Here is a 22,696-nt window from a genome sequence, read left to right as displayed (position 1 = left end):
ATTGCAGCAGCTGAGAAAAGTGCAGACAGAAGGTCATGTATCAGCAGATCTACACACCCTCTCAAAACATAAGCATGACTTTCCAAGCCCAGCACTGCCCTTTTTATTGAGCTCTGCCTGACTGCACCTAAATGATTCTGAATACACAGCTTTATTCCTCTTAAGGTCTAGTCACTGTTAGGCAAATGTTACCTGTTTAGAACATCTGGTTCCACCCCCACTGCCACATCTGTGCCCCTTAAGAAAGACTAATGACTTGGTAACAAAGCCTCATTCTCTCATGGAGCTACTGCATTGGCTTGGTGTATAGCTTAGATTGTCCTGAGGAGACACCACTGCTTCCTCCTTAAGCAAGGAATAGACAAGCAGGCAACATGTTTTCACCGAGATGAAAAAAAGATGATGTCCTGTAAGTTGAGAAGTTGGAAGTTAATTTTAATGGAGTTTGTAGTGCAGGGTTTGAGACTGTGACAGGAATCCGTATTGTGTGGTAATATTAAGAATTCTTAGGAACTTGCTATGCAACCTTCATGAAAGATTCATATGAATTTCCCTTAGGACGAAATACTTGTAGGTAACTGATTTTCTAAAGAAGGTTAGCTGTCAGCCTCATGGTCAGTCACTTGGAAAAAGACCAGACTCTATTTTGCTTCAGTTGTTTTTGCCTAAAATATTCCTTGCAATACTACTCATGGTCCCACAGGCAAGAAGTGATACAAGTATGCAACTTCATAAAATTTATCGCAGTGAGAAGACTCGGTCACCTTTTTTTTGGTGGCTACGATCACCCTTTTCTTCCAGCTAATTAGTCCAGGCAGGTCTTCCTGAAGAAAACAACTGTTGCTTCCTTACACTGTAGGCTATAAAGAAAGCAAGAACCATTTTTTTTAGATTTTTAAGAAACCCTTTGCGATGACTGTCCTGGGGTTTGATGCGAATGAAGACCAACTGCAACGAGTGACTGCAACGAAGCTCTTGGAAGCAATGGCTGAAGAAGCTGACACTTTTCAGAAGTTGAGCTGAGATCTAATTTGCAAGTAATTTGTGGGGTGCCATGCACGATGCATGCCAACAGGAATTTTTATATCTGATTTCCTTCAGAGTATGAGACTCCAATAAAAATCTCCTCCTAATTCTGTAAGCCATAGGAATAGCATGAAGGAAAGGCAGAGCTTCAGGCCCATGACTTTTGCCTGGACACTGCGCCCTCCCAGAGAGTACTGAGGTCTGCCATGCTTCTGCTTGGAGGCAGAAGACTACGGGAAGCTCTTCCGTAACAGTCCCTAATTGGGGCTCGCAGATAAGATGCAGTCTGCTTATACACATATCTTTACTTTGAAATTTACAGTCTGAAAGCTGGGCTGGAAATCTGCTTTGAAAATACCTTTGGATAGCTCAGCAGTTGGGCAATAAATCAGAGTCAAAAGGAACTTTCCATAGTTCAAGAGAAAGCAGCTATGAAGCATACTGGGGAAAAAAACCAACAGAAAATGTAACCATTTTTCTAGGTAGTATATCTGAAAATCAGGCTGTGACATTCATACTGATGCCTACAGAAGTGATGAATCTTATTTTATCTCAGAACTCCAAGTGACTTTAAGCATGAATAACTTTTTTTCTGATAAAACAACTGGGCCTAGAGAAGCATCTAACACATCCCTGAAGATGCCCATTATTTGACTTCCGTTCAAAAATAAAAATGCTCTCAAGCAACAGGTAGTTGCTACCTCAGTGGGGAAAGTTTTAGGATGTAAAAAAGATGAACAATTTGTCTCTGTAGCAAGGCAATTAAATTATTAGACAGCATCGACAATTATACTCTAGGTTGATCAAACTCAGCAAGACTTTGATATTATTTAGTCATTTATAGTTTTGTAGTTAATGTTTTGAAGACATCTCCATGAACAAGATATAGTCAGGCTATCAGACAAAAGCTTTAAACAGTGAGACTCTTCCACATACGGGAATAACGTAGCTTCAGTATAATGGTGGTGGTACGTTATTACCAAAGTAATTAACAAAACATACAAGTATTTTTTGATATACTAAAAAATTATGTAGCGTCTATGTATTACTGGGGGGGTTCACCTTTGCTATCACAGAGCACCACGGCAGAGCAAAAGGAGAACAGCAGCAGAATTTTTTCTCCCCGTTAAACATTTTACCCTGCTACTGTCAAGCATGAGTTCCATTAAATCAGCATGTGCTAATTAAGAATACATTTTCTTCAATTATACTTTAAATTAATTGCTTTACATACCTCTACCATGTTACATGTTTAATTGCATCTTAAAATACAAAAATGTAATCGTTTCATCTCTTCTCACTTTTCCGTGCCATGAAACGCCTCATCGATTCTTTCTTCTTTTATTATCTCTTTATGGAAAGGGCTAATAGCGATGACAAACGAATATACTAATAAAGTGAAAGCAAATTATTTATATATTCAGGTTTTATATTAAATCAAAGTTAGATAATCTTTTCCTATTTTTAGCACATTCTGAACTCCCCTGAGGAGAAAACTGGCGTTAAACAAATGTTGGAACTATACAAAGGACAAAAAAACTGAACATTCGATTGTTCAGTTCGAATCAGTTCATCAAGAAAAGCCTTGATAAAAGCTTTTCTTGATAAAATCCTTCATGAGAAAAAAGAAAGATTATTTAATAGTCTGTTAGTAATGTTATGAAAGAACCCAAAATATCTGTTTTAGAGTATCTATTTTAATTACCAACTTCAACTATGGGTTGAGACTTATATTTAAAACCCACAATGAAATTAGAAAAAGCAGACTCATTTTATTTTTCATGAAGAGAGTTACAGATGTGCACAGAATTTCTAAACCAAATTTATAAGCATTCTTGAGAAAATGACTACGGATACAATTAAAGTTGAGCCTATGTTCAAATGCTTTGTGGTTTCAAGACTATAATTCATTATTGGAAGAAAGGCAGGATAGCACAGAAAACGTAACTAGTTGTTTTTTTTTTTTTTTTATTAAAACAATTTATGCACTGAAACCCCCAATTTTCAGAATACAAATTTTACATTTTGCTCATAAAACAAATCAGGAGAATACGAGTGTTTTGCTCCATAGCAGAGCAATGAAATGTTTCCATTATTGGAAGAAAGGCAGGATAGCACAGAAAACGTAACTAGTTGTTTTTTTTTTTATTTTAATCAAACCATTTATGCACTGAAACCCCCAATTTTCAGAATTCAAATTTTACAGTTTCAGCTCATAAAACAAATCAGGAGAATACGAGTGTTTTGCTCCATAGCAGAGCAATGAAATGTTTCAAGCTTTTGTTTAGGACTAGCTTTCTGTTTCATTTACAAAGAATCTTTAAAACTGCAAAGAAAGGAAAACATTCTATTTTTCAGTGAAATGGAAAATTTTCATCTTTTTTTTTTCCCCCCCAAAGAGATTTATTTTTCACATTATTTCACTAAGACAACTTAGAAAACGTTAACCCCAATTCTTCTTATACTCTTTCCTGGGTAAGCCAGAAATGTGCTTTGCTCTTTTGAGAAGAGAAAAGTAAACGTTTCACTATTGAAGTAAAAAGGAATTTGTCCATTTGTAATGTGTATATTTTTCTATATAGGATTAGCAGACACGTCTTACGCTTCTACCATAAATGTTTTAACAGCAGCCAACATCCACTAACATTACCACATAGATTTGTCATCTTTACCAGCACTGGTACTTTCTGGCAGATGGATGTTTTTTATTCTAAGTCTTCAGTATATTGCATCAATTTTTGCCAAATCCTCATCTGCTTTTAGAACAACTTCCTTAAATATTGATCTTTTATTGGAAGACTGAGTGGCATATGGTTAGATTTCTTTACCAGACAGATTTCTGAGCTTTGATATCAGACGCAGTGGCAAGCCATCAGAAGATATTATCTTCAGTTACAGAACATTATTAATCTACAAACAGAATCAAAATCCTTCAAATTATCAAAAAGTGTTAAAATGATCCTATCCCGAACACAGACTTGCTGGCATTCTATTTGCAACAACAAAGCAAGTAACAAAATAAGAAAGATTACTTACATCTACTTAATTCTGCAGAATGGGTTTCATTAAGCAGAACAAATGAAATGAAACAGTTGGAGTGCCATTAATGCCATTACAGGTCTCATTATTCTTTTTAGGATAAACATCCATATTAGGGATGAATCTAATATGGGCAGACATTTATATTGGAATATGAACTCTATTTGAGGGTTCAAATCCCTTTCTGGATTTGTAATGAAGATGTTCACACTGATTTACTTGTCACAAAACTGCAACTTGCTTGCCTTTATTGATTAGCAACATCCTTTATTTCAGCTCTGTGTCCTTTAATGAGCAAAACAAAACTTGGGAAGCAGGTCAAATATCTCAAGATTGCCCACTGTCGTAATTACATTACAAGGACTAATGAGCAAATCTACTCTATTTGGTACGTAGTTTACATTGACATGTCTTACAACTGCCCTGATTTAAAACTGCAATAGGAATACTGAGCCAAACTGATGTACAAACCACAACTTGTTTGAAACTTCCAAGTAGCGAATAAAAGTCACTTTATCCAATCAAATGCATAGTGCCAAGTTTGGAATGACAGATGATGCTGGCAGACGAAGCATCTTAGATCTTTTGCCCTGTTATTCATAGGATTTCTCAAGAAGTCATAATTACAAGTAGTATATGGAAAATTCAGGCTGCTCAAAGTCCCCCATCCAGCCTAACCTTGAACATTTCCGATGACGGGGCATTGATTCAGTGTAACTATTAATTTGGAAGTTGAGGGGGGGAGAAGTCTCTTTTCCTTCTTCCTTACAAAATCTGTTGGCCTTAAATTAAAATCTTCATTAACTAAAATCTACACTGCAGCACTTTGTGTGTTCTAGTAAACAGCAGCTTCCCATACAGAAGTAGTGAATGGAAAGAACGTTTGCTTGAGGTTGCACAGTAGCTATGCTCTACGCTTTTTTATACTTTAAAAAACTTAAAAAAAAAAAAAAAATCTTTGCTCAAATATTTCTACATGAGGAATAGCATTCCAAAGCACAGTCTGAAACACTCCTTAAATTGCCATTTACCTAAAGAAAATTATATTTGCTGAGATCTGGCTTCAACAAAAATTGTCAATTACCACTTCGTTGCAAATCACTCTAGCTTTAAAACACCAGCAATGTGCTTTGCCGATATTCATTTCACTCTATAGCCTTAAATGCACAAGAGACACTGTCTGCTTCCAGCTATTAAATTTCATATTATTTCATTTCCTATGCTGGATTATATTCTCTCATTTTAAAATAAAATTGGCTGTTTTGAAAGCAAAGGATTGACAATATCCATCAGTAATCTTTGCCTAAAGCAAGAAAAAAAATTATATTTCCTGTAAACGCGAGGCCTAAATGATCCTCCAAATAAACCCAACTGACTGAAAATCTAAGGTTTCACCAATGGACCAGTAAGTAGTGTTTAAAAAAAAAGTCTTTCCATCATAGAAAAATAAGCATAAGCACTTTCTACACAACTCTTAGCAACCCTTTTGAGCCTGGACATTTATTACAAGTGTTATGCAAAAACCTGGTGCAGAAGTTCTCATTCTCTGGCAGTAGTTGAGATGCCACGGATTTTTAAGCACAAACGCTTGATGGTATTGCAGAAGCTATAAACCCAAAAGTACCCTAGAGTGGCTTATACTTCATGTGGAAAGAAAGGCAGGAGAGAAGGAGAAAGTAAGTTTCCTACCGTAGTAAGTGAGACGTCCTCTTGCAATGTTTTTTCCTCTGGAGTTTTCAGTAATACATTCATATAGTCCTGCATCCTCCTGCTGGAAATTAGGTATTTCAATCATGCCATTGGATTTCCTAAGCTTTATTTTACTTGGAAATGGCAGACCATCAGTTCTTCTCCAGTTAATCTGAGGCACAGGGCTAAAAAGAAAATAATGGGGTTTTAAACAGCTTTGGTTAAAGTACTTGATTGTCAAAATTAGAAACTTAAACTAGTATACAATAAAACTCAGAAATAACTAAAAGCTTGTGTTAAAAGTGGTATTCATACCATATATGACAGATGGTCAAACACTATGGCAACTGATTTGCATGTACTGTTCTGTTTCGTACGCTATAATTTGTGGTACCAAATTTTTCATTAATATCTGTGTGAATGTCCAGTGATTGTAAGATTTCTTGTAAATCAGCACTGGCCTCCCCTGAAGACAGGTGAGATTTACCAGTGACTTCCATGGAAGGAGAATACAACAGCCATTCATTCTCCGATTTTAAAACTTTCACTCACCTAGCTGGGGAACCAAAGCAATAGTATGTGATGAAGTTATCAATCGGGCGCTTAAAATTATGAACACCTGACAAAGCTGTCTGCAAATAAACCGCAAAGTAGTAAGTAAATACATTTACAGAAACATAAATGCATTCTCAGATCATTTGTGAAAGAGAAAAGATATCCATTGTGTGTGAAATATCATTCGGAAGAGGAATGCATTTTAATCTTTATTTCAGCTATAAGGGAAGAAAAATATTATGAAAGCATCAATTACATTTAACAGTAAAATTCAGACAAAATTCTGGCAGACTTTAACAACATTTCCTTCTACACAGAGAAAGCAGAGCTAGGTCAAAGGATATATGCAAAACTGCACTGATGATCTTCAAGATAATTTGAAATGAAAAGTAAATTCCTGTGTTGCCAACATATACGTTTTAATTCTAAACAAAATCAAAAATTACTCAAAGACTCTTTGCCCTCTTATTCCAAGGCAATAATTGTGATGATCAAAATAGGGTCTTTAGAAAACACCACCAAAACAACTGCCAGAACTCCGCATCTCTTGTGCGGATGAACCCTAGTGTGTTCCAACTTTCAGTATGGGTGAAGTCAAAAACTTACTTTCCTAGTGCAAAGCATTCTAGCTTCACAGTTGAGCCTTTAGCTGCAGGAAGTGTCTCAGGAAACTGAACTTCTATTTTGGGTTCATATTCTCCCATCACACCTACACGAGAGAATTGCAAAAGGTAATTTTCAATTTTTAAAGCCTTTTTTTCTCTCTTCAGCATTACATCACATTAAATTCAAAATCAAGTTTATTTCTCTCACACTCCATTTATAAAGAGAAGCATAGGGATCTGCCAGTGAAATCACTGTCAGACTTAGGAGAGGAAGAGGAGCATGCAACACAGAATAGTTTATCTTCTTATAAAGCAACCAATATCCTGAAAATGCAGAGTCAAAAACGTTCACTGATAACTAGATGCGTTACTTATTCACGACGTAGAAAGGAAGTCATACCATCCGTGCGCAGCACTAGAGGAGTTGGTGACCCAAGAACTTGGCTGTTGGTCACAGTGCTAGTTACAACGCAGGTGTAATTTCCTACATCCGACGGCTCGACTTTGGCTATGTAGAGGTGACCGGTCTCTTGAGACACAAATCGCCGACTGTCCTCTTGTACAAATGATGGATATTCATTGAAGATCCAAGCAAATGACAATTCTAGTTGGGAATAAAAAAGAAGTAAAGATGTTTGGTAGGGTTTTTCACATTTTTTTCTTCAAAGATCAGTTTATTTTATTACTGTACTTTGCAATATTGTATCATATACAATACTGTATTACATAACAAATAGGACCAGAGAGCCAATGACTAAGAAAAATAAATTTTAAGAAGTACCAGAAACTAGCAAAACCCCCAAAAAAAGCAAATCATTCCTTCACCAAAGCCGTAACTCTTCCAGCAGAAGAAAAAGGTGAAAGGAATTCAAAGTGTTTACACAAGGATAATGTTTTTTATCTCCTCTTTTTTTTTTTCCCTAAGACTTAACATGCACAGAAATAGGAGCAGACAACAAAAATGAGACCAAATTTTGCTAAAATGGAATCATTACTCATTCACTACCTACTTAACAATTCAGCTAGATACTTATCAGATAGAAACAGCACAGGAGTATGCAAGCGAAAGGAATGTCAAAAGAAGCATGAATTCCCAGTAGGCCTCACCATGCAGCCAAACTGTTTTTTTGATACAAAAGTCCATAAAAATTCCATTAAAAAAAATCTCTGTACGATACAGCAAAGTAGCCCTCACTACCATTCATTATGGTCATTTGAAAGGAAAAACCACACTTCAAAAGATAAACTAAGAGATTTGGCAAAAACTGCACTAGAATTTATTTTTTTCCCAACACCACTCTGAGCTCTGTGTGTCCAATTTTAATTGGCAAAAGCCCCTTCCTGTGCAAGGCCATGTGCTTGTCTCATACAGAATCAAAGGAAATTAATTTTTAATGGTTTTCTAGGCAAGAAATAATTTTTCACCCATGTGCCACTCAGCTGAAAGTTTACAAAAAGATTACAGCTTCTGCAAGTGCTAATTACAGACGATTAATAGCTTGATTGACCTGCCTTCATGTTAAAATATCTTGTAGCATTCGCACTGCCTCTACAAAATGGAGATCACCCCTTTTTGCACAGGTTTAATTTGAAAGTGCATACATTTGGATGCAGTCATGAAACGGAGAGTAGGCATTTTCATAACCCTCACAGCTGAGTATGAATACGCACCCAGGAAAGCGCTAAGCCGACAAGAAATTTAACACAAGGTAAGATTGCACAGATGAAAAAACATTCGATAAATGAAATTATTAAAATATTTATGGACCGGCTAATCCAAAAAGGGCATCAAATGAAATGGCTTATCATAATTGCATTTAATTTTCTTCTATCAATATTTAAACTCCTTCCATTAACATAATTTTGCAGGAGTGGTGTATATGAACAATTAACAGTCTCAGGACTTTTGTCAAGAGTTAAACTTTTATCGTATTTCGAAATATTTATTGTTGAAAACAGCCATCTACCCTTCTGGACCTGCAGCGTGTCTGCTCAGGTGAAACAACGGCTTTCACTAAAAGTTCCTTCCTACACAGCATGAGAGGTATAATGAATTTGTGATAAGGAAGGCCAACAAAGATTTGCCGAGAGAAGACAGGGTAGTTAGTGCAGTGGAAAGTAAAACCCTATGATCTAGCTTGACTTCAGTAAGACTTTTGAGATGTGCCACAAAAGTCTCATACACAAGCCAAAGAATATTCATACAGTCAACAAAAAAAATATTCTGTACAGCTGTTCTCCCATCTTACAACAAATACCAAGGTGTAGGTGTCAATGGTTTGCTGTTGAGTTGTGAGGGCTTGTTGAGTAAGCAATCCGCAGCAGGGAGGTGGCATCTGTGCACTGTTCTCGCTGTGGTCTGGCACTATTCAGTATCTATCAGCCACTTCAACAAGAAAAAATAAAATAAATAATAATTTTAAAAAAGGAAAAAAAGAAAGAGTACACCTGAAGAGTTTAAAGGGGACTACAACCTCTTTGAGAGCAAAGATTATATGGTCTTGTTAAATGGGAAAGACTAGAAAATAAAGCATAACTCCATTTCTGCAGGGCAGCTGGATTAAGAGAGTGACCATAAGGCTGAGGCAAAGGCTGTAGACCAAATTAGGTATCAATTCAGGAACTGTAAGAAAAAAAAAATTTACATTTTCAGCTCTGCATCAAACTCAGACATCCACAAGACACAAAAGTGTGGGAAGCCAGGCTTTATTGGTTCTGGTATTTATTGAGCTACTTGTTTTCCTTAGCTCAAAATATTATTTTATTCTTTAAAAAAAAAGAAAATAAAAAGAAAAAAAGACATTATTCTAAACATTCAAAGGGGACGGACAGATCTGGATACACAGCAGGAAAATAAGCAGCTTGATTTCGTTCCTATTATATTGGGTTAAGTCAAGAGTAAACTCATTGAAATCAGTCATTATGATTATGAAAGCCACGCAAAGTGTATTCCAGTTTAATTGGATCCTTCAACAGCCTATGAATAAGCACTCCTGGAAACCTAATTTCCCATTCAACATATATTTTCATCGACTCTCTTAAAAAAGGAGCAGGCTGTTTCTTTACCAGTGGCCTACAGCCATATCTCATTTTATATTTATAGTACTTTACAAAATTGTATTCTTATTTTCCAGAAAATATCATATTAAACAACTTGTTCTGTGATTTATTATGTTTACACCATTTGCCTGTTGCTGATCCTAGGGCACCTCAAGGGACATAAACTCACTCCCTTTCTGTCAATTACAAGTTTTCAGTTGATTTTCTGTTATAAATGGAAGTAATATGCCTCTCCTGGGCTTCCTCAGAGACCTAAGCCTTTGCTTTCCAATGCATTTTCTCCTTATTTGGTGACCATACATGGATAAGGTATTGGAAATTACAGTTATTACTCAATTTTTATTTGTTTACTACATCTTGGTTGGCTTCTTCTCTTTATTTTGCATTATTTGATTATTATTTACTGTGCAGTCTGCAAGCCACAACATACTCAGCATGCTCATACTGTTCTAGGCACTTTGTGCACCTAAGTGTTTAATTAATAGTTGCTTACGAAATTGCCTGTCATTTTTAAACTTAAATTTTTACAAAATTCAACGATTAAATCAGCACGGCCTTTGAGGTCTACCATGGTCATTTCCTGCCATCTACGAGCCTTAAAAAACCCCATATCTTCACTTCCTAGGTAAGAAAAAATAATGCTGCTCACAGATTTAGTGGTTTAACTGGGTTCAAAGTTAGGCCTTAAGCTCATGTACACGCTTTTGAAAAGATTGCTTTTAATTATGTTACTCATTTCCTCTAAGAGAGGCTGTACCACATCAGTGGGAGACCACCGAATGGAACCAGGGCCATTTTTATTTCTTGTAAACAGAATTTAAGAGACAACAGTAGTTGTGGAAATCCAAAACTACAACTGAATTCAGGAAGTCAGCAAAGCGGAAGTTTGTGTTTGTGTGGGGAAGCATATAGACCTATGACCAGAAGGAGAAGGACAAGTCATAAAGTTTATTTTATCCACTAAATGCACAAATTCTGAAGGTCATCTCTTGCTCCTTTTGTTCTGGACCATCACTCCTATACACCCGCTTAATATATACCCGCTAGCCCCATAATTCACACTGAAATGACATTTCTAAAATACCCAAAAGTAAATGATGTGAACAGTATTGTCCTGAAACAGATTTAAACTTAGTGAAATCCAGTCAGTTTTGAACGTTAGTGAAGCAGATGTTTCCATAAATAATCCTGAGAAGAAATTAAAATATTTTAGAGTGCATCAAGCTGACCGAACAATAGTTAGATGTTTTATGTTTTATTTTTTAAAGAAAAGAAGTTTCATGTCAATCATTGATACCCAAATCTCTATTATTTCATACAGTTCGCCAATTCAGATTTTACAATATTCTGTAACAGAGATACAACGGGAAGCTGAAATATCCTGCTATTTTCTGTCTTCAACTGGCACTCTGCCTAACCCGCAGGATGGTATATGGCTTTTAAAAAAAAAACCTGTTTGCAAGAAAGTAATCAGACAAAATTTAGCAGTGACAGAAACTGCAATTAAAGACATGGAAATCTGTAACCGCCAGCTATTTTGAATTATCTACCTTAGAGTTAAGAGTAAAAGCAATGGAAAAGTAACACTGATTTTGAGAGGATAATGACAGATTCCATAATTAAGGAAGAAACCAATTAGTTCATCATTTGGCCCACTTTCAGTTCAAACTGTGATGAAGTGACGGAACATGGAGAAAAGCCTCTCGCTCTGTGGATGAGCGGCACTCAGGACGGAGTAAGCTCTCGCGGCACAGCCGCGAAGCCAGCGGGAACGGCTTTGGGGGGCAGTCACACGCACGCGCGCGTCAATTTGTCAGCGCTGTGAGGACACCTCCGTACGTCTGTCCGCACAGGAACCCCTAGGAAAGGGCAAACAAATTATTTAAAAACAGGAAATTAATCTGCATGAGGTAGAAGTGCATTAAACTCCCAGAGGACGCTCTTAACCTCGACAAACCGTCCTCAGTTCACTGCAGCCTAGTCCTTAGAGGATTACACTGCTACGGTTTTAGGTCACCGCACGCGTGGATGCGAGTGCCCCCCGGGGCTATAATGCATTCTATCTTACATGTACTACCTTCAAACTTCTCATCAACTACTTTACTTTTCCTACTTGGGCAAACCCTGGCTACTTCATTCCACTTAGTTCACTGCCTCGAGCAGTCTGTCCTTCCTTCAGAAAGCCAGCGCAACCAGCCGCAAGGCTGCTCTTGGTGCCTGGACTTCAGCCCCCCCCCCCCCCCCCAAAAAAAAAAGCATCTAATTCTTCTTCTCTGCCATAAAGTAAATCGCATCTTTCTCACTCTTTAGGCAAACGTTAAAGGTTGTTTTACAAATAAAAAATCTTACGCACTGCAGGTGTAAGACAAGGTGTTTATGTACCCCAATATGGGATCCCCTAGCATCTTTCTAAACCGGGTATTACAACGTCTTTAGGTGCCGCTGTCAAAAATGATACCATTTTGAGAATGAAAAAACTCCCTAGAATTTTATTGGGAATAAATTGTACGTAGTTTCAGGGTATATTCTTGAGCACATTAAATGCCCAGAAGCTGAAAAACTGTCCTAAATATGTTCAGCTGGGAAAAACAAAACAGAACTCAGACTGCGTATTTCCAAGGGGGATCTTGAATTGCTTGCATGCAAGTAGTTATACCACTAATAATGCAGAAGTCTTGAGCTGTTTACAAAAGCTGCAGTCACACTTCAGAGTACAGTCTATCTATAAACTGTAGGTTGGTAGTTTACTTTTTGTTAATGTTTTCTATATAAAAATAATGACAATTACAAAAACCTCTATAGTAGGGCTTGAATTGTCGTCACCAGGAGTAAGGTGAAACAATGAGTATCTGGTTAAAACAGTTGCAACCTTTTCCCAACTTGGGGAAAAAAGTTCGGAGATTTATAAACGCTTCTGAAATTCCACCCAAACTCTTTAGAATAACTCTCTTCTTTTGGCTGAAGATATTTTTGTTTATACAAAATGTAAATTGCGTGATGGGAATCTGAGTCCAGCTACAAGAAGTGAAGAACGTATCCTGAGAAACTCATTTTATTCCAGAGTACAATGGAAACACTCTGATTTGAAACTAATGTATACCATTAATCGTTTTGGCATAAAAAGTGTATTATTTTGTAGATAAAATAGAAAAGATCAATTTTCAGCATGCTGTGCAGGTAGTTAGGCATGCAACTTCTGTGATAGAATAACCCAAAACAATGAGAGCAGTGCAAGAGACCTACGTAATATCTTGCAATTTCCATCTACACATTTAATGAGAATATTGGAATGTTTTAGCTGAACTTGCAAGATTCCTACTTCAGGCTAACACCTAATTTTCATTTTTAAATGGAATATAGTTAAGAGTCCACTCGTTTTCTGATTTTGAAATGAGCTAGTGTGATGTAAAAAAAGATACAATTCTTTAAACACAGCTGCAGCATAAATTGTATTTTTCTCTACTACCCCCCCCACCTACACCACAACCATAGACCGGCCAAGCAGTAATTGCACACGCTAGTCTGCTACCTTTGCACGGCTGCCACAGGTGACAGAGCCCCGGTGATGTGAAATAGCCCACTGAAGGTCTGTTTTTCTCTAAACTCTATTTGTAGAGTTTTCCTAAGTCTTTCAAAGCAGCATCAACAGCAAAGCACACCACTGTAATTAAAACGTAAACATTTGTAAGCTCATCCTTGGGAAACACAGATGCTCAAGACTGGCAGCGTTATTTCTTTATCAATACCGCAGAAGAACTCACGTTATGTACATTTCCAAGCGGCACATCCACTGGAAAAGCAGCTCGGCAATATGGCCTTGCCTGCTGTCTGCCTTCCCCCCCCCTCCCCGGCCTTTCGCCTGTCACGCGTGGGGTTCGACCATTAGCTAGCGTTAAGTTTCAAACCAAATGTGACCTTGTAATATAGAAGTGCTCCTTCACCAGCAGGTTAAATGTTCCCTGGTGCTCCGAAGGAAATCCAGATGCTAATGGGAAAGTCTGACAAAATGCTTTTCTACATAGGGTTCCAGTGCTGAATAAAACCCCAATTTTGTCTCCCCTGTAGCTGTGCAGGATGATGGATTAGTTTCTCTTTATCACATTTCTGAACTAATTGTTTCAGACTAGCTGTGTCATTCAAACTGTACCGGCTCTGATCAAATTGTTCGTACTCTGGAAGTATGCAGAAAAGTCAGAAACTGCTTTAGGAAGCAATATTTAAATGCATACCCATTAGCCATATCCATTTCAAATGACAAATTGTTCTTCTAATCACCTCCCAAGAACTTTACATTTAATTGCTCAGAGCATTTCTAACAACTCTGTTGTGCTTTTTCAATAGTTGAAAGTATTTTAAATTGCTTCCTGCCTATAATAATTTTGAAGATAAAAAGACGATAGTTTAGCTTATTGCTCAACTAAAACACATCCGATTTCTTCTGAATGTTAAATATTAGTGAAATAAACTAAAGGAAACTAATGGAAATACCCAAGTGTAAATTTTCCAAGAAATGTACTAATGTTTATAGGTAGAAGTATTAATTAGTGACAGATTTCATTTGGTAATCTTGCACTCATTTAGGAGAAAGTACTCAGTAAACCCCTGTGAAAAACAAAAATTACTTCCAGTACTCTTGTTAACAGCGTAATGATCAGCTACGACTGTGTGCTGGGACTGCAGCCATCTCCCTCCTGCCTCTTCCTAATCAATTACCCTGTTTCTGAAGAAAAACTCAAATATTTTAGTAGAGAAGATAATAAAAAGCTGGAGGAGAAAAATGCCACAGTAGCAATTTAGGGATAAAAATAATCTCAGTAGAGGGCCAAACCCAGTTATTTTCTCCAATTTTCTCCTCTTTTTCCCAGGGCATACCTGAGATACCTGGGACTAGCTAAGTGAAAAGGCTCGACCTGAACTTTTTTCTTGCAATTTGGTTCTTCCTAATTTACCTCTCCCTCTTTCTTTCCATCCCCGCTTCTTCCAGCAAATATCCCACCACTGAGAGGAACAGTCTCCCATTAAAACACTCTTATCCCATATTGCTGCCTCTTGCAGTTTATTCAGGTTCAGGAAAGAGGGCTAATGAGAGCAGGTATCAGCAATAAAGTAAACATCCCATAGTCTTTCGAGGTCTTCTGGAATGCCCACATACATTTTTCTGATTAAACTTATGCAGTATTAGTCCCACCAAAGCCTGCTCTACTCTTTGCTCTCTCCCACAACATTATATATGCTACTACTATATGTACTACAAGTCTTAGAGAACCTTTAGTGGAAACCAAATGTACTGCAGCCAGCAGGAGCTGACCCAATCTTATGCAAAACTCCTCCTTGGGCTTTAGGTGAAATTGTACCCCTCGCTACACAGACTACAGCTTCTGACACGCTCCCTCCCCCCACTTATGAAACAAATAATCTACCTTTAAAATACTGAGATTTAAAAACATTGTTTTGTTTTCTGATTTGTATATTTGGGAATGCTACTTAAAAAAAATATAAATATATATATGAAGGATTGAAGGCTAGAATCTTTCCTTAAAAACAAAGTGATAAAAAGCTGCAATATTCCTGTACCCATTTTGCAATGGGTATTCCAGATGTAGTGCAAAATTTACAAGAGCTAATATTACTGATCATAGACGTTTCCAGGCTTTATGCTCTACTAACTACCTGGCTATGAAGCTATCCTTCATGATCTAGATACACCTCTCGAACTAAGACTTACAAAAGGGATAGAAGACCAAATATCTAAGGAATAACACAGAAATACTAATATATTCATATGTTCAGTGTCATTGATGTGCATAGTGAAACATGGAGTTAACAAAGAGTTCTGTAAGAATCTGGACTGATACCTTGCTTGTCCAGTTTGCCCTTTCCCAAACTGGAACCATGCATCCTTTGCTACAAGGCTAGTTACGCACCTCCACGCTAGCTTAAAAACGTGTAGTGTGAAGTAGCTGCAGATGTTGCACAAATACAAATAAGGATATACTAATTCTGGTTCACTTCAGCCTGGAACACACGTTTATCAAAATAAGAGTGCTTTAGAAAGACTGCATTTGATAAAGTGCAGAACAGAGAGTGTCCCTGTAGCATTGGTTTGTTACTGGTGGTGAAAATAATGCTCTGACAGATAGAAGTCATTGGAAAATCCAGCTGTGAACATGTATTATTGTCTCTCCCATGGACAAATAAGTGTGTCTCGGGTACCATTTGATTTCAAACTGTCAGCTGAAATTTGTGCAGATGATGATGATGACACCAGCAGGACTATAGCAAAATATACTTTTAAATAAAAATACCATTTCTCCTTGGCAGATTGAGAACAGCTAGAGAACACTATGGAACCATTTTTAAGGCCATTGCTTTTACAATATTCAACATACTATTCTCCTTAGAATGCATTTTTGTGCAAAAACCTCATAACGTGCCTACTGCATGTATAATTTCTTGTTTGTGCCCAGATGGGTGTCATCCACAATCTGGAACAAAAGGAAAAACTAGAGGTGCAAAACCAGGATGCTTTCCACCTCCTGAAAACACGCTGATGGGCACTAGAAAAGAAACCATATTCTGGAGCTCTATCAGTTTGGTTTTGCTTTGTTTTAAGGATATGAAATCTTTCCAAAGCCAAATAAGTAAAATCAATTCAATTTACAGTCCCCTGAAAAATAGCATGTTGATAGTCCAGAGTTGTGGAAAAGAAGTAATCAAAGCATCAAAATATTTCTGGCATTTGAGATACTTTCCATGCCATGTCATTCATGAAGCACAGTCTTGCTGGAACTTGCAGGTCTCTAAATGGCAATACAAGAGACATGAGCAAAAATTTGCAAGTCTAAATACTAATTTGCAACAGACATGACATTATTCACTGAAATATTTGTCATACCAAGCAGTGAGCAATAAAATTGGGATCTATTTTTCCATGATCTAATATAATTTCAAACCAGCATGTCACAACTTCAAAATAATAAGCTATAAGCTAGATTGATCCCTATCCTTCAAATACGGTCTCATTTATTGATTAAATCTACATTTATTAGGGCATGATAGCAAAAGGGAGGACATATTCTTGCTGCTTTATATATGTAGAAATATCCTTGCTATATTGCATGAAATAGGGACACATATTCATGATTAGCCTCGTGTGATATAAGTAGAATTTCCTTGCAATTTCGAAGCAACAGCTTGTTGGCTCCACAACATTCTTGCCATTTACTTACATTCTCGTGGGTTACGGTGATATTCCACATAGTAACACGATAACAGGGAGTATATCCACCAACATAAAACTAATGCCTAGTTTTTCCAGGCAAGCCTGAATTCCTTGAAACGTCTGAATAACCATCAAGCAAATCTTCACTTCTACCATTAAAAATCATCTTTTTCTCTGTGTGTAAAGCAGCCCTGAAACTACCACAGACAACATAAAAGGACTGTGTCTCATTGCTTTCTCCTCTCCCAAAGAACCGAATAAATTAGTAACATTTCCTGAAATCCAAAAATCAATGTCAGATTAGTAAAACTGACTGTACTAAACAAATATAAATCACAATATCTAGCAAATAGAAATAGCATCTTAAGACAAGCTACACGATAATCAAGATACACATACAGTAGTAACAGTAGGTAAAACTCTAAAGGAACCTGTGGATTTGCTTTACTCAGGGCTTTGTCACTCCTTAGATACTGATTTTGTGAGAATTAAAATTATATACAGAAGTACGGTCATGCAGAACAGTGACAGATGACCATCTTAATTATCCAAAAATCACGGCTCAATTATAATACAACTTATATTATCTAACATAAAAACCAGCTGAATTAGTAAAATATTTGGGGGGAAATCTTCACACACAAAGCCAGTCATTCACTGAATCTCCCATTCAGTAAGTCTCAAACGAGAATGCTAAAAAAGGGAATGCCAACAAGGAAAAATGCACTAACTCTAAAAAATAAAAATAAAAATAATTACTGGAGTGGTTTGTGATACAGCTCCTGTTTAATGACAGAAATATAAAACTGTGCACCCTCAACTGGAAATATCGAGCACCATCTTCCTCCCCCCGTATACCAACAGCCATCACAGAAACAAAGCTAAAATACAAACGCAGCATATGAGCTGGTGTGTATGAAATTAAATGGAGTTTCTTTGTTGGTTTAAATGTCCACACCCTGCTGGAACTGGAGCTGCAAACTTCAAAAGGACTAAAGTACCATTAACTGCATGAATAATTTGCTCCCCATTGAAAGGGGATATTCACATTTCTTATGTAAATAGCTGTGGCTAAGATAAGCAAAGAAAAAAATATGCCGAATTGTAGAAGAGAAGCAATTTCCTTCTACTTCCTTCCTACTATGAACTGCCATTTCTTTTGGGATGAACATTGGTTTCTCTTGTAACTGGAATGATGTATATGGAGGAATAATTGCAATTTAATCAAGTCTCTTCTTGAAGACTCCTTACAGAGAATGTAAGAAGTAAGTGCAAATCCCCACCAAGCTAGCAAGAACTTAGAAATTGCACAACATGGCAGAACACAAAAGAACAATATTTCAGCAGCTAAAGGGGAAGAGAAAAAAAGGTATTTGAGAAGGTTTTTAGAATTAGTGTTGTCTGAAATTATTTGATAGCTCGGTGCAACGAATACAGAATCAAAGGGAAAAAAAAAAATCAGATCACCAATCTGGAAAGGGCTGAACACCCTCAGAGCCCTCAGGCCAGGTCAGCTGTTCCTAAACCATCCCTGCTATTCCTAACAAACTACTTGTGCTCAATGAGTGGATATTTTATCTAAGACTTACTGACCTGCATCCTACCATGCCAGATCTAGAGGCACTGTATGCTTGATGTCACCACACTATAGGTCTATTTTAGTGAAGAAAGAAGAGGAAGGATTTCTTCCACCTTGCTCCAAGTCTCCTGAAAACTTTAATGGTTAATCCCCCAACTTTCAGACAAATCCAGGGATTTTAAATAATTCTGGTACCAATTCTCAATTCCATTTGCTAATTCAGGGAGCACTCAGCTCTCTCTTTTTTGCATGAATAACACAATTAGCGTGGGGGGTGTCAATCACATTCCATCTGCTGACTGCGAAAGAAATTCTTACCTCTTCCACGTGTTGATTTGAACCACCGTTCTTAGCAATATGAGCATGTTTTGTATAACCTCCTATTTAACACCTCAAACTTAAACATTGCAGGCTCAGTGCAGAGTTGCAGTCAGTTTGGCGACAACCTCTGGCTGTATACCCATGCACAGGATGTGAGTATAAGAATGGCTGGGGTAATTCAGACTTTGGACTGCATATAGAAGCAAAATTTGATCATTCCAATTCTTATAGATAGCTGGGAGAATGACCTATTTTCTCAGCAGCTGAAAAGACAAAGCTGTTTTAAGGCTATAATGATGATTTAAGAGTACGTATCAGTTTAGACAGAAAAATTCTGCAAGCTCAGACACTTGTAAAATTGCCACTTTATGGCTATGTCTGCTTGGACTCTGCCAAATTTAATAGGCCACAATACCTATATTATTGTATTCAATGTTTAGCTTATATTACCTTGTCTTTGCAATCAAATCTAATGTTTAACATCACAGCCCTTCAATAATGAGACTCCATATCAATCAAAAACAAATAAAACCAGTTACTTTCAAATATTACTTGAGGCTCAATAGCAATTAGTCAAAGACTGAGGACGCAGAATGAATGATAACACACACTTGCAGCTTTTGGTCCACCAAGAATCCATACACCCAGTTTTCTTGCCCCCCCCCTCGTGACAGCAGCGTTTTAAATTATGCCAACATCGTTACATTACACTATCAAATGTCTTGATTGCAAGAGAACAGGCAGATACTAGCATAATTAAAGACAACAATCTACTCTTTGCAATTGTGTAGTCATAGAGAAAACCAGATTCATCGAGGCTCAGCAATTGTGAAATTGGGCAGAAGTCAACTCCAGAAGATAATTAATTACTGGAAATATCACAAAAATCAGACACGTTAAGTGCACAGACGTTACTAGGAGCGAGAAAGGCATTTCAAGAGAAAAGCCAGTCCTCCTAAGTACCTCCCTCCCCCTCTTTTGGTTTTGTTTCCTCTCTCCATTTACTTCAGAAACCAGGTTTCATTCTTGCTCTCTCTGAAGGGTCTCTCTTCTGCCTTTCCAGGGAGATATTCCACCTTACAGTCAATCAGCTCTGGTTGAAGCACAAAGCCCGGACGGTCCCTTACCTCCCGCCCGGGGGGGTGGTCCACAGAGCAGCACGACTCCCTGCCCCTCTCGAACTGACACCGCACTTCTCATCTTCGTCCTGGAGTTTTCGAGATCTGTTTTTAAAGAAAGGTGAGCTGGATATTAGGAAACAGAAAAGACTAAGTATACAGGAGCTTCAAGTTCTCAAATCCTGATATCACATTTCTTAATACGCAACTAAGTTCAGCGATTTCAGTGGATCAGTTGCAAAAGAAATGGCTGTTCAACACGAGGGAGGATCACAGAATTAGGACTGAAGCAAACTAATTTACAAGAACATAATTAAACAGATCCTATGGCTAATTTTGTTCTTATACTAGGCTTATACTACCCTGATTTTGATAACCAAAAAGGAGTCATAAGCGTAACTTAAAAATAGGTCCTTAAGCCACTGTTTCTTCTGAAATGAAGGCTCTGATGAAAATAGCATCAAGATCCTACTGAGCTCCTCTAACCAACCATAAAAATAACGCTAATAACACAGCTATTCAGTAAACGGATATATATCTTTTCAAACAGAAACGAAACCACTCGACCACCTCCCTGCAGCAGAATCCCTTGTAACGTCACTAAGCTCTGGTGAAGGTGAGCACTTTGCACCTCGGCGTATTGACCCAGCGCTCTGCTCTGCCTGGCTTCAGGTCTTCTGTGATCATTTTAAGCTGTGTAAGAGGGGAAACAAATGCTACCGAGTATACATAAATGCAAAATTGCAGAGCAGCAGTATTTTATCATAAATTTCTATTAACTTTCCCCTCTAACTGGTGACTCAAGATCCAAGCAAGTATGGCCTCTTTATATCCTTGAATTAAGCTAGATATAACATTCAGTATAAACTAAGATTGTGGTTCTACACTAAGAAAGATGTTCCCATGAATGAACCATACATTTTTCCATAATAAAACCAGACAACCTAACAAACTTTTTTTTAAAAACCTTGTAAAAGATACTGACAAAACAGTCTTTAAAATACGGCTGTCTTTATAACCAAGCATAACAGGAGTACTGAGTTGACCAACAGCAGCTATTTCCCAAAATATAATTTTTTAATATTGAAAAGCAACAGCTGTTACAGTCAGAAGACTGAGCAAGAGTGATTAGAATTTCAATGCTTCATTTAAAAAAAAATACACTTATTGCCACAGTAAGATACTGTTCTATTATTCTTTGTTACTGCACATAAAGCTCATAGGAGGGTTTCTTAAAAGGGCTATTTTCAGCTTTCCAACTGAATTTCTGTGCAGATGTATGTCAGGGTCTATGTTTTCACTCACACAGTAAGTTTGGGTCTTTCAGCTGGTACTTCAGAGAAGAGACATGCTATTCCACGCTAGAATGAATATAGCTATGCAATTTGGATTTTAAGATTTACAGAAAAAAATCTGTTTTATATATAAAATCAATTTAGGGCAAATTTCGTCCTCTTACATCACAACCACCGCGAGTCATAAATCTTACGCAATACCTATCATTTCTGTAATTAAGATGAACTGGTTTATCACTGCTTTCTAAGCACGTACATTCACTTATTGCAAACATACTCCTTCAGAAAGTCAGTTGTCTTTGAGCTATCCGACACACGCAACGAGCAGAATGGGATTGGGCTGGGAGCACCTTGGGAAGGGACGTGACCTGCAGGACATGCCAAGACATTCAGAAAGGCATGTCCTCGTTATCCCGCAGGCACCCAGCGGAGACCCACCGCAGCTCTGCAGTTTGAGCTGTTGCAGAAGTTATTAATCACTGATTGCAGATAAAGACTGCTGTCACAGGGGAATAGTTTTTTGGAAAACAAGCAGCAATGCAGAATCCATCACAAAATGAAGGATATGAGCCATACTACAATAAAAGAATAATTTTTCACTAATTAGCAGGAAGCTCTCCATCCTACCTTCTAGAGTGGTTTAAGTACCAGACTAATCACACAGCTGCAGAAATATCATCACTTAATTCATTTAGGTACTTGTATATTCTCTTTACACATTGTCTGGCACCACTTTGAAAATAATTAAAAATCACCATGCAAAACAGTAAGAGTTCTCTATTAGCATTATACAGTGAAGTCCAAACCTCCGACCTTGGAAAGTACTCACTGCTTATATATGAGATTCTGGTCTGATTTTCAGGCCTCTCTGTAGCATATTCAGAGTATTAAAGGTCAAAGCCAGTCATGTTCAGTAGAATAGCAGGAGAGTGTGTTTCTTTTTGGGTTTTGTTTGTTTGGGGTTTTGTTTGTTTGTTTTTAATAAAGCCAGTATCCTAACAGCAATAACTCTAGGGAGTAGTGCTGTATCTTCTAACAAAACTTGCTATTACATGAAATCATTAGGAAGGAACATTAAGTTCTCAGAAAAACGACAGGGTAAATAAAGTACTGTAAAAGGTGGGCAAATGATGGTAAAGATTGTTTACTTTTACAGATCGATTTGTATCTCTGAAATCAGAGGCTCT

At 37.4% G+C, this 22,696-nt stretch overlaps 1 protein-coding gene across 1 annotated transcript in view; it reads right to left on the bottom strand.

The window, feature by feature from the left end:
* CNTN3 (contactin 3 (plasmacytoma associated)) overlaps positions 1-22,696 on the bottom strand; it is a 159,632-nt gene that overhangs the window by 33,459 nt on the left and 103,477 nt on the right. The window contains exons 2-5 of the mRNA XM_009329013.1: positions 20,224-20,319; positions 7,315-7,518; positions 6,916-7,018; positions 5,755-5,939 (exon numbers count right to left, since the gene is read on the bottom strand). Coding sequence (XP_009327288.1) covers positions 5,755-5,939; positions 6,916-7,018; positions 7,315-7,518; positions 20,224-20,319 — 588 coding nt within the window. The remainder of the gene's footprint in view (positions 1-5,754; positions 5,940-6,915; positions 7,019-7,314; positions 7,519-20,223; positions 20,320-22,696) is intronic.

Source organism: Pygoscelis adeliae, unplaced genomic scaffold (genome assembly GCF_000699105.1).
Source record: "Pygoscelis adeliae isolate BGI_AS28 unplaced genomic scaffold, ASM69910v1 Scaffold377, whole genome shotgun sequence".
Lineage (NCBI taxonomy): Eukaryota > Metazoa > Chordata > Aves > Sphenisciformes > Spheniscidae > Pygoscelis > Pygoscelis adeliae.
Note: the sequence above shows the minus strand (reverse complement) of the source record. Positions and strands in the feature narration are given on the sequence as shown.